The sequence below is a fragment of the Crassostrea angulata genome, chromosome 7, assembly GCF_025612915.1.
Source record: "Crassostrea angulata isolate pt1a10 chromosome 7, ASM2561291v2, whole genome shotgun sequence".
NCBI lineage: Eukaryota > Metazoa > Mollusca > Bivalvia > Ostreida > Ostreidae > Magallana > Magallana angulata.
This window is the reverse complement of record NC_069117.1, coordinates 38,525,157-38,538,573: the sequence shown is the minus strand read 5'-3', so window position 1 is coordinate 38,538,573 and position 13,417 is coordinate 38,525,157. Positions and strand designations below refer to the sequence as shown.

General features: G+C 32.4%; 1 protein-coding gene across 1 annotated transcript; it reads left to right on the top strand.

Moving 5' to 3' along the window:
• The first annotated feature begins 6,297 nt into the window (after nt 1–6,297).
• Nucleotides 6,298–9,165, top strand: LOC128156397 (toll-like receptor 2). The gene has a single exon (XM_052818509.1). It carries the CDS (start codon nt 6,420–6,422, stop codon nt 8,343–8,345), a length of 1,926 nt encoding a protein of 641 aa, XP_052674469.1. The 5' UTR covers nt 6,298–6,419; the 3' UTR covers nt 8,346–9,165.
• Nucleotides 9,166–13,417: the final 4,252 nt, after the last annotated feature.

Below are 13,417 nucleotides of genomic sequence, written 5' to 3'. Positions count from 1 at the left end.
CCTATTTTTAGTTGTATATTAAAACCCGAAGTGGCATTTCAGAACAGATAATCTGGATTTTTCCATTCTAGTGAATGGATGTAGTTTGGGCACAAATGAATTCATAATTATCGAGATACTGAGTAAAAGGTGGGGGGAGCAGAAACTTGGGAGAGGGTATAATTAAGGGTTCAAATGATCAGCTCTTTGATTTTAATATTCTTCGAGCAGTAAATATAACCACGAACGACTTGATAAATTCTTAAAAGGTTTTTTGTATTTTAAAAAATATTTGAAATGTAATCATTTGCATTGATTCTCAAACTAAACCCTCGTCTAAGGCAAAGTTTTTGCTGTTGTTATTAATTAATTATCATGTTTATAATTTACATTACTTTATCTACCTTTTTTAAAAAAATTTTACTATTTGTTCGGTCTTCAGCTTGGGCCACAGTAAACCACACTTGAAACATGCTCACAGCTTTTTGTTTCCGCCAGTTCTGCTTGAACGCCACATTTTACGCTTTTCTTTGTTGATAAATGTTATAACTTACGGTGCGTTGACTTTTTTTAAGGTTTTAGTTTTAAGACTACAAAAAGAAAAACATGCTGAACATTTTGTGTTGATAAATGAACCTCTTAACATCATTATAGAGAAGCAACTGAACACACATATATTTGTTTTAGTACTTGCTTGAAAGACAAGATGCATTATTTGCTCATCCTGGAAACATCATTAGCACCAAAGATTTACATCAAGCACATCAAGCTCCTTTCATAAAAAAAATTGTGCATTGCTGTCAATGAGGAATATTGATATAGTATAACCTGTTTTATTCTTGGCTCTTTTTTCATATGGAAGCGTTTTATTCACCATTATCTGTTTCCATTTATTTCTATACGATTGAAAATTTATCTAAATTTTCACAATGAAATACATATTATTTTGGATCGAGTTTGTAAATGTGTTTTGTAGAATAATTCTTTTAAAACCACTTAAATTATGTCAAAAGAAAACCATCGTCTGTTTTTAACAGAATTTATTCGATCCTATGAAACACATGTGAAAAATATGTAAGCCGACAAATTTACTCACAAAATTAAAATTGAATAGATAAAAGTTAAAAACCTAAACAATATCGAGCAAATATGTCGCTTGGGACTTTATAATCTCACTTACATTTTTCTGTTTTAATTTTGAAGAGTCGAACGCCCCACTGGGCAGATGGACCCTGTTGCTTTCACTTTGGAATGTCTTGGAAACCAGGATATAAATACACTGAAGATAAGTATTGGTGTGCTCTCTATTAAAGTTATTAATCTTTATCTGATTTTACTTTGTAACTGTATCATTATTATTAGTTTAATTCATTATTACTAGTTAAGAACTACACTATTTATTTTTATTTCTTAAAGTTAGGAAATATTTTTATTGCTTGCTAGTAGTAGATCTGTTGGCGAGAATGTTTGTTCTAAGCCATTTATATAGAGCCTTTCAGCATTATTCCGGTAGGGGAAATTTTTGTGATATAAAAATGTACAACGTACTTGAAATATAATTAAAAATCTCAGCATCCTCCACTGTACCGATTTGTCTTTGTTCCGGGGTTGAGAATTGTCAGATTTTCTTTTGAAACAAAATTTATTCATTTATGACATTTCATATTGCTGAACGAATTCTAAAATCATATCAGGGTTGATTCTAAACACGAAACAAGTGTTCGAACGTTTACAGTATTATGACAGTCACCTCCTATCCAACGTTAACTGTTATATAATTTTAAAGATTTGTAACTTAATAACTGAAGTTAATCATTATATTATTTTAATTTCATTAATGATCCTCAAAACCCCGTGACTTCTTCTTTTAATAAAAGTACATCACAACATGACGATTTGACCCCTCTTTGAAACATTTAATTATTTATAGCCAATGTTGGTGTAGCCAATGTACTGACTCGCAAGTTTTGAGTTTGAATACTGCTTGGACTTTGTTTTCATGAATACCAATAACATCTTTAAAGTTTTCCCCTAAAAATTATTTTCTTTGTCTTTTTTAAGTCAAACACATGCCAGAAATTCATATTAAAATTTCGGACTAATAAGCAAAACTTTTCTCAAAGAAAAGAATGACCTTTAACAGTCTTATCTTATAAAATACTGCGATAAGTAAAACTCTAAGGTAACATTTTCTGATTTAAGGTCAAAAGACACGTTCCTTAAAAATTGATAATTATTTTCCTAAATTTCAACAGCCTGATAATATACAAAATCAAATTAAAATTATATAAAATATATAATCATTCCTAAAATTATATATATATATATATATATATATATATATATATATATATATATATATATATATATATATATATATATATATATATATATATACACTTAAATAAATAAAACAGAATGTGACAGTCCAAATTAAATAAATTGTTTTCTGTCAGCGCTTTCAGCCATGTCGGTTTATGATTTTAGGCTGTATTGGAATTTTGCAATCAATGTTTTCCCGACTGTTTATTGTTTTTTCCGCTTCGTTTGTGACCGGCGTTGTCATAAAAAAGAATTCTCCGGATTTTGTCGTGATATTTGTGAAGAGTTTCCCGAATGAGCTCTTTGAGTCCAATTCTGTCCCGAGGAAGAATTCCTGGAATTATGATACAGTGCCTAAAATCATCAACCTTTCGCAAAGAGACTTAAACACTGGTGAAATACAACTTCTGGAGCATGGTTTAAAATTCACACCAACACCAAAGTCTGATAAGGTTGGTGTTGTCACGGATACAGAAGAATTTTGTCGAAAATTACGTTTAAAAGAGTTTTTTCAAAATGAAAATAACAATGACATATCTCTAGTTAAAAACAATAAGGGGTTCAAACCACCGTTAAATAGAGATAAACATCTGGAGGATTATATTTCATGTCTTCGCAACACTGGGAACTCCAACGTGACAGATAAAACTGTTAAGTCTAATATTTCCCACAAACAATATCAAGCAATGCAAACCTTGAAAAATGACCCATCAATTATAATAAAAAACGCCGATAAAGGAGGGACTATAGTCATAATGGATAGAGACCATTACAAAGAAATGTCACTTTCTCAACTTCAAGATCATCAGTTTTACACAAAACTGGAACAGAATGAAGATCGGCGAACCATGCTCAAAATAGAAAAACTTACCAGAAAGTACCAAGACAATCTAACGGATAATAAAATTGAATATCTGACTAAATATGAGGTAAAATCTAGTAATTTTTATGGTTTGCCTAAAATCCATAAATGTAAAAATATCCAAGAAAACGTCAAAAAATGTAACTCTACTTATATCAAACTTCCTAGACCAAATAATCTAAAACTGAGGCCTATCATAGCAGGACCCGCATCTAGCACACAACGGTTAAGCAATATGCTGGATATCATTTTGAAACCGCTATGCACCAAAGTGACAAGTTACGTTCGTGATGATATGGATTTTCTGAACTACATCCCACAAACAGTACCAGGAGACACGATCCTTGTTACATTTGATGTAAGCAGCCTATATACTAATATTCCTCATAATTTAGGATTAGAGGCAATTCAATATTGGTTGGACAAGCATCCAGATCAAATAGATAGTAGATTTTCAAAAGAGTTCATCTTAGCCGGACTAAAACGTGTACTAGAAAATAACACTTTCCTCTGTGATGATGAAAATTACCTACAGATAAAAGGTACTGCCATGGGCACAAAAGTTGCCCCTACGTATGCCTCACTTGTAATGGGGTACCTTGAAGAAAAACTTTATAGTATATTACAGGATATCTTTGATGCCGATTTTACGCTATACATTAAAGAGAACTGAAAAAGATACCTTGATGACTGTTTCATCTTTTGGACCAAAACGGAAGAGGATCTTATAAAATTTCATTCTATCTTAAATGAACTGCAGGCCTCGATAAAATTCACTATAGACGTCCATCGTGAGAAACTCCCATTCTTAGATATTCTTATTATCAAAGACGGCGAGAATATCATTACCGATTTATTTAGCAAAGAAACAGATTCCCATCAATACTTGGATTTTCATTCATGTCATCCGTCTCACACAAAAAGGAATATTCCATACAACATGGCACGGCGTGTATGTACTATTGTGACTCACCCTTCTCTTCGCCTACAAAGGCTTCAAGAGTTAAAACAACGCCTTAGACGACAGAATTACCCCGTGGAACTTATTAATGACGGAATTAAGCGGGCTATGGATATTCCTTTAGCACAACTTAGAAGGACACGCCTTAAGGAGGAGAAGCAAGATGAGAAAATTCCGTTTGTAACTTCACATAATCCGTGTAACCATAATATTTTTAAATCAGCAAAACGTTTTTTTCCAATATTAGAACAATCAGAAAATATGAAAAAAAACTGTTAAACCAATCATCTATCATAAACAGCAGAAGACAAGCGCCGAATCTGAGGAAAATTCTCTTCAAAGCAAAGTTCTCGTCCAGCAATACTTTTTCCATCAAAAAGTGCGGCGACCCCCGATGTGGAACATGTGACCTTATACAGGAGGGAGAAGGAATAATGTTAAAAAGCGGCCAAATTTTAAAACGTAATGCCCAATGAACTGCAAATCGTCTAATTTGATATATTGTGCGACTTGTCCAACATGTGGAGAAAATTATATTGGCCAGACTAACCAGCTCAACGCCCGAGTGAGAGTCCACAAACAAAAAATTAAGGACGAAACAGTGAGAAACACTCCATGTTCGGAACATTTTGCGAAGTGCGGAAAGGGAACATTTAAAATATTTCCGTTTTACAAAATGTGGACTTCAAATGAAATCGCCCGAACCGCAAAAGAGGACTATTTTATTAAAATATTTAACCCGAAACTTGATCGAAAATAGATTTATCATATATATATATATATATATATATATATATATATATATATATATATATATATATGTATTGTATTATATGTCTATGCATTGCTTAACTGTGTTGATAAAGTTCACGCCATCGCTACCTTGATGTATATTGTGACGTCATAATGAACTTTAAAAACACGACGTCATTGACAACGTTACAAACAACGTTTTTAATTTTGTATAACTGTCTGAAGAGCCGACATGGCTGAAAGCGCTATCAGAAAACAATTTATTTAATTTGGACTGTCGCATTCTGTTTTATTTGTTTAAGTATTTTTTGCTGTACCAAGGCTTTATTTATCCACACACACACACACACACACACACACACACACACACACACATATATATATATATATATATATATATATATATATATATATATATATATATAATAGGAGATCTTTAAATTAATTAACCCCCTTTTAATTCAGTTCATTGGGATTCGAGGTTCCGTTGCCTCATTCATCATAACACATAAGACAAATAAAGTTTTCTATGTTTATTAACACAAAATCAACAATAGACAAATGAAAGGAGGAATGTAAAACCCTATAGTTATCGAAAAGGAGTGGTGGACTTTAATGTAAACAAAGAATAAATAAATAACGACAAACTAATTACTATGCTAGGAGATATTATAGAAAAATTTAGTTCTTGGTCAAATAAAAGGAAAAGAATTTCTACTAACCTAGAGAGGTTAGAGGCATAAACTGTTCTACAGAACTTTGCCACCGACTCATCATATTTCCGAGAGTGTTCGGTATTTATAAGAATTTTAACCAATCAAAATAAAGATACTAAATATAGAGGTTAACCAATAAAAACTCTAGTAACAAAATACGATTAAAGAAAGTAAACCAAACCCGATCGAATATAACGGAAATAGGATAAAATTTACGTAAATAATTGTTGATTCTATATATATATATATATATATATATATATATATATATATATATATATATATATATATATATAACTCCAAAATATTTATATCAACAATTTAAGGGTAATTTCATTAAGATTACGTAGGAAATTGCATCTGGTATCTTTAACTAATGCCTGGTAAAGTACCCTAATTTTTTTCAAAAAGCTTGTCAAAGTAGTAGTAAATCAATATAATATTATTGGAAAAAGTTATATAAAAATAAGGAACGTGTTAAACGACCTTAATCGACAAAAAGTACTTGCGAGTTAAGACCGTTATCTCCAACGAATTTATAGTTAAAGTCAACCCCCTACATTTTTTTTTAGTTTTCCTCATAAACTGAGATACTTTCATTAAACTTGCCAGCAAAGTTAACACGCAAAACCACTGAAGCAAGGACACCTGTTTTATTAATAGTAAAACACCTGTTTACATTTTTAAACGAAGCGCATCTGGCTTCGCGAATTCATCTAAGCCATTATATTGAACTTTGTTATATGTTGTTTCTGCGTGCTAACAGTCAGAGTAAACTGGGCATTTTTACCATCTAAGGAATTATTTATCTTGTGACAGTGATAAAATGGAATTTATTTCTATTTGGTTTCTTTTTCTTGCTTCATCGTATGTTTTTCCCCTAGTTACCTATGCAGATTTTCAAAGCGAGAGAAATGAGACCAAGGCAATGAACGATACAACAATTGGACCAGTGACAAGTAATATAACGGACGAAGACTATAACACAACCTTTTCAGGTAATCTGAAGAACCTTCCCGATTCTTGGGAGAATTTTTGTTTTCTTGATGGTAGTGAATCCAAGAATAACACTTTCCATTATAATTGTTATATTGACGTTGCTTCTAGTGGGAAATGGAACTTTACAGAGTTGAGAAAGTACATTTCGTTGATTAATGCATTCTACAGTTTCAACGTAACATGTGAACAATTGAGTAGAATCTCGCTTCCTGATAAAGGTAAATCGAAAAACATAGTTAAACTTCATGTGCATGACTGCATTCTAACCGACTACTATGCAGACGACAAAAATCTTGAGTTGGACACCTTTCCCGATGTAATGGAGGAGTATGTGTTGATAAATGTCCAGATTGAGGTTGGATATAAAGCCATCAAAGAACACGCGTCTCTAAATCGAAGTAATTTACCTAACAACCTTGTTTGTGGTGATGAGGAAACATTGAAAATATTGATAAAACGTAACCATCGTTTTATCTTTGTAAATGATATGCCGATGGATTTGAGTATCTTTGTAAAATTGGCGACACAGATGATTGCAAATGATCGACAATTGACTGTCAAATGCGTGTTCAAATCTTTGCGTACACTTGAGGACTCGTATACGATAAGATATCGATACTACGCTAATGCATTAACGGAACAAAAACTATATCCTGTATTAAAAATTCTTAATGTATCTCATTCTGATATATATTATATTCCTGAACAATTCAAAAACTGGTGGATATATTTTGAGGCTTTGGAGTACATGGATATGTCTTACAATCGCATTCAAGACATTCTCTTTCCAATCAGCCTAAATGGAGTGTGGGGCAAACCCATACCGAATTTGACATATGATCTCACACACAATGAAGTTAGTCAACTTTCTGTCCGCATGTTTGAAAGACTTATTCTAAACGAGAAAATTTTCGTCAATATAACAGATAATCCTTTTAACTGCACCTGCACAAATGAAATGAAAGAAGTCTTAAAATATATTCAGGAAACGGACTGGAATTCTGAAAAATACAAACGTTATCAGTACTTTAGAGATTTGCGGTGCCATCTCCCTGAGAGTGTTCGAGGACGACGTCTGAAAGATCTCACATCCAATGATATTAACTGTGATTTCGAGTTGATGCCAGTTACTGTGGCTTTGAGTGTTTTGTCATTTTTCTTAATCGCATTTTTTATTTTTATTTTAAAATATAGGCGGGAAATTCAAATTTTGTTTTTCACCCGATTTAACGTTGTCTTGCCATGTCAGCCAGTGGAATTATGCGAAGAGAAGGAGTTCGACGCTTTTATCTCCTACAGCAATGGTGACTATGAATGGGTTCAGGACTTATTCGAAGAAAATAAAAACGAACGATTAGCTCATTTAAAATTTTGTATGCACCATAAAGACTTCATCCCTGGGAAAACGATATTTGAAAACATCATAAAATGCGTTGAAAACAGCAAACACACTGTGATTATCCTATCCCAAAATTTCCTTAGCAGTCAATTTTGCATGTGGGAATTTCAGGAAGCTTTTCAACAGAGCATTGTAGAGAGAAAGCGACATTTGATTATCATTCTTTTGGAGGACATTCCAGATAAAGATCTTCCAAATGATCTGAAGAGGTGTATAAAGACTTTTACATACATTAGAAAAGACGATCACATTTTCATAGACAGACTGCTGTATTCGTTGTCATATAAAGGCAAAGGGTCAAGGAGGATTGCACCCAAAGTTAAGGTGGCACAAGTAAATCTTGGATATATTTAACAGCAAGACAATTTCTTGAAGTTGTGAAGAATATGCTTCTCAACGATTTTAAGAAACCAATTCTTGTGAATTCCTAGACATAATATAGAGCCTTTTACATCTTACTCATAATGCCTGTGGAAGTTTGTATCTTCATTTTTTAAAATAAAAGGGATGGGATTGTGTTAAACGTTTTTGCTATTGTAGCTTTCTACCTTCAATCTGCAAAGTGCATTGTATATTACCTTTAAAGAAAAAAGTACATTTAACAATTTTTTTTAAAAAGTATATTTTAATTAGGGCTACACATATTATTAATGTGGGTCATGATAATACAGAACAAGTGCACAGTTTTTCAGTTTGTTATGCTATGTAAAAATAATCATTTTTATTTCTTTATACTATGTAAATTAGTGTTGACTTCATTTGTGGTTTCTAATTATTTCTAATTTTACTGTGGCCAACACGAAGGGCCGGTTTAGCATTTATATCAGATGCCAAAAGCATATGATTTTTATTCTTTTCACTTTTCATTGGAAACTAAGAATCTTAAAGAATTGCTTAAAAGTAACATCATATCGGAGTTCTTTTCTCGACACAAAAGAAGCGTTCGAAAGTTTACTGTATTATAACAGCTACCCCTGATCCAACGTTAACTCCATTCTATGTCTAAAAAATAACTCCTGGCCCGTTCTAAAAAGTATATATTAATAAATTTAAAGTTCTCATGCTCTTTGGGAAATCTTTTAAAATATTTTCTTATATTCGGTTCTTTAGATTAGATATTAACTATCCAAATTGAGATTTGTTGGTTTTGATAGTGGAAAAGATATATAGTAAAGTTCTCTAAACTATTTTGTTTGAAATACCGAAACTTTACAAATGACACACATAGGTAAAACGAGAATAAATGAATATACTTTTGGTACTGTTGAATAGAATTTCCTTTTTAAATAATACGTCTTCAGGATTGTTTTGTTCATAACCATTACATAAAATAATAATTCTATAATATTTAATTTGGTGTGTTATAAAAGTTTTTATGCCACATGGTTCCTGCTGGATGGTAAGGATTGTGCATTAACTTTATGTGTCCATGAGTGATCCTAACCAACAAAAATTGCGACAGTAAAATACTCTATAGAGCTTATCGTTATATAATTTCAAAATAACATCACGTTGGTTATATTAGAGGCACATGATTTACTGGTATATTGTACTTAAAGTAAGAATGCAACTCAAAAAGCGATGTTTACTTGTTGATTATGACACCGGAATTAAGAAGGAAGTTGGTCATACATGAAGTTTCACGCATCATTAGTTATCAATTTATTATCAGTTTACATGTTGTTAAAACTGATCAGGACTTACACATGTACTCGTCCATGTAATTAAACCGATGTTATGTACATTATGGACATTGATTTGAGTGTCACGTGATTGTGATTGTGGTCTAAAATTAGTAACAGTGGGATTGATGGGATTAATGCACTAAGAATGGAATTGTAATTTAAAGTCATTTGGTATCTTTAGTGAGAAATATGTATTCATAAAGAGTGCATTTTAATGATTATCAGACATCAGGTTTCAACGAAAGACCGCTTGCTGGTGATTTACATGTACGCAACGCTTCAAATGTATGTAAGTATTTATATTCTCCTGCGCTTGCGTGGCTATGAAGTGTTCAGGAAGCTCAATATGTGGTAGCCGAACAAATAATTCTCCTTTTTTTCTCTTTTGAATAAAATTTATTAACTCTTGAACACCGTAATTTTTCAAAGTTCATATTTTCATATGATATATTAAATATATATCTAAACAGGTAAAAAATACATGTCAGTGTGACAGCAAAAACGTGTTTCCTTTTGTATGAACAGTATTCGTTTCTCAATCTGATTTGATAAACACTAATAAACACTACCTATTCAAAGTAGAGGTATTCTACATGCAATACTATGCCAAAAGATGAATTTAAAATTCAACAGCTGGCATTTTTGCATACATTATAAAAATCAAAATTCAAGTAAAATGTCTTGTCGGAGTACCGAGATAACAACTTAATAATGTGCAAAGGTTCCAGCACGGACAGTCCCATATAGTTATGTACACAAAATCGACACTAACGTGCGGAAATCCAGCACAGTTTGCCCAACTTAACACTCTATGCTAACGTGCGGGGTTCAAGCACAGTTAGCCCATTGTTATAGATAAGTTTAGAAATCTTCGATTTTAAACTTTTAATGTAACATTCGACGATACATCTGTAAAACAAAATCTTCCTATCATGGAAACTGTAAGAGGAATTATCAGTACAAAAGTGGTACCCTTTTGGCAGCCACTCGCCTTTCAATAACCGGACTTTTTATTCGTGCCTACTGGTGTATGAAATTCAAGATATAAATTCTTTTAATGATGCTTCAAAGCAATAGCTTTGCTAAAAAAGCTGTATCGGGCTGAAATGTCTGATTAACACAATGAAAAATCATGTTTATATGTATAAAAGCTCAGTGTCTATGAAATATAATAAAAATAAGTAACAAATTTCGCAGTTTTTTTCCTCCATTTTTTGACCAATGAAGTACATCTTAAATGCCTACAGTTTCTCCAAAAAACGACATGACTCTTGTGCTCCTCTTTTAAATGAAAATTAAATATACATGTAGGTATCGGAATTACATTTCTCTTGGCTTCATATAGAAGTAAAGATATTGTTCCATTTTCTACATAATTCCTTAAAAGTCATAAAGTACGGGAAACAGATTCATCAAATCAATAATGACATCATTTGCGCCCAAAAGACGCTCTGGAATCATTTACTACATCTTGACCAGAATTTAATCTAATACATATAACCCCCTTGCAAAAATTCCAACAAAAGGTAATAATATTAAAACATTTTTGGCAGCCGCCTGCCTGCCATTTTCATCATTTCAATTACCGGATTTTCCTTTTGGAAAACCCGTTTCAAAAACCCCCTTTATAATAGAAAACATTTTCGCTCGACATATGCTTTAAATGGAATAAATATAAACGCTTGACATTAAAACCATTTAGTTGTCTTCATAAATCATAAACACTTCATGATATAAAAATTAAGTGTGCCACGGCTGTCACTTGAAATTTTAATACTTTATTAATATAATGCTGTTTCTTAGTCTCAACTGTAAGTATGAATGAGTTCAAAATTAATGGCCACTGGAATGTTCGTTACTTATTACATTTGCATGTTTAATGTTTTAACTCTTATAGTGCACGGTTTCGATAAACAAATATTAACTCTATGTACAAAAATACCATTCAATTCAATTTACAGGTTCCGATTAAAATATCCCCCTTCTTTTACGTTAAATATAAAATTTAAGCGAAGTCAAAATTTTTGGTCAACAATGAATGCTGCATTGATCTCGAGCATGTTAGTGCTTTTAAACTGATAAAAGGTGGATGGAATAGTGTTGTCAATATTAGCAGGAACCGGTCAATTGCCACTCATGTAGGAAATTCCCACTGAAGGACATGGCTTTGTCATGTTGTGAAATTTGTTTTTACATTCACCTAGTAAATTCAAAATTTACACATGACAGATGTATAAGTGATGACGAGGCTGGACTGGCAGTTCTTTAAATCCACCTCATGGCAAGGCCTCACGTCAACAGACCTTTTGCAAATCATCACGACAGGTTATGAGAGATTCTGACTAGTCCGTCCGTCCGTCCGTCCGTCCGGGATTGTTGCTTTTCGTAAGTGCAACTCCTCTAGAACCGCTGCACAGAATTTCGTGAATACGTTATATTTAGAATACAGCTTGTAGATGTGCGTACATGTATTACCGGGAAATTATGATTTCCTAATTTTTTGCCCTTTTGTATTTACAATTTGTTTGTTGTTAAAGACAAAGGAATATATGAACACATTAGCAGGAAGTTTTGATCTGGTGATTTTCTGCAAGTTATCCCCGTTATGAAATCATTTTGTATATTAATAATGCATACCTTGTTGTTCATTCTGTGTAGCATTGTGAAATAAGGTGAAAGAGTACACTGTAGGTTTGTGACTTTGCTCACTTTTTCTTTTATTAATAGTTGAAATTGAGATAAAGAAAGATCAAAGCAAACCTCAATAACTGAAAACTGTTTTAAGTCTCTTCACTTTCCTTTTTTCTTTCTTCTGAAGAGCTATATGTCCTCAATTAAAACAAACAAAAAGGTTTGCGTAAAACGTTTGAACTAAATAGTAAATCTTTAGATTGTTTATAAAACAAAAAGTGGTCTAGAAAATGTTGAAAACGGGCCAAATTTAAAATGAACAAGCATATATTCTATAAAGCACAGTTAACATGTATTTTCCCTCAAATTTCTCAATGTGTACTTCTAGCCAATGTGCGAAAAATCTAGTAGCTTCATGCAATTCCAAAGATTAATATTTTCATAAACTCTTCAAACAAATAACAGATTCAAACAAAAAAAACCCCCAAAACAATCTTTCAACATCTCGAATAACTTGAAGCTGTGGTTCTGTACACGTACCAAAGTAGGCGGTGGCACGATAACGAATCCGTATATCTTTGAGGACATGGTCGCCTAATATGGGATTAAGAGCTTTCAGCCGCGCATCTTGTGTCGTCTCTATATGCGTGATATAATCTGGACAGCAATAAAACAACAAGCAATCAACATATCATCAAGACATTTGTCAACAAGTAGAAGTTTATGTTTAACATTCCGTCATTATCTTTCAATCAGCTCATATTTTACTTAAACATTTGAGATACCGTCGTACCTTTCTATATTGTGTAAGTCATATCTCTGCGTACTATATGACAAAATTAAATAAACTTTGATATTTTATCACGACTGCATCTATCTTGAACGAGTTTCCGTGTGCTATATGCCTATGGCGAAAAGTCAACAAGCACTTTTCCGCATCTCCTAACATCTTTTCAGATTGTATCCGAAAAGAAAAGTGAAGAAATATCTCCAACTTGTTTATTAGAAAATAATTTTGAATCTACGAACTAATATTAAAAGTAAAACAAACATTTAAAGAGTATCCAGACAATAAAATTTGTATTGTCACCTTCGTAGTGTGGGTTATGC

Excerpts from the sequence above, each read along its gene's own strand:
- LOC128156397 (XM_052818509.1), top strand. The coding sequence starts at position 6,420 with ATGGAATTTATTTCTATTTGGTTTCTTTTTCTTGCTTCATCGTATGTT.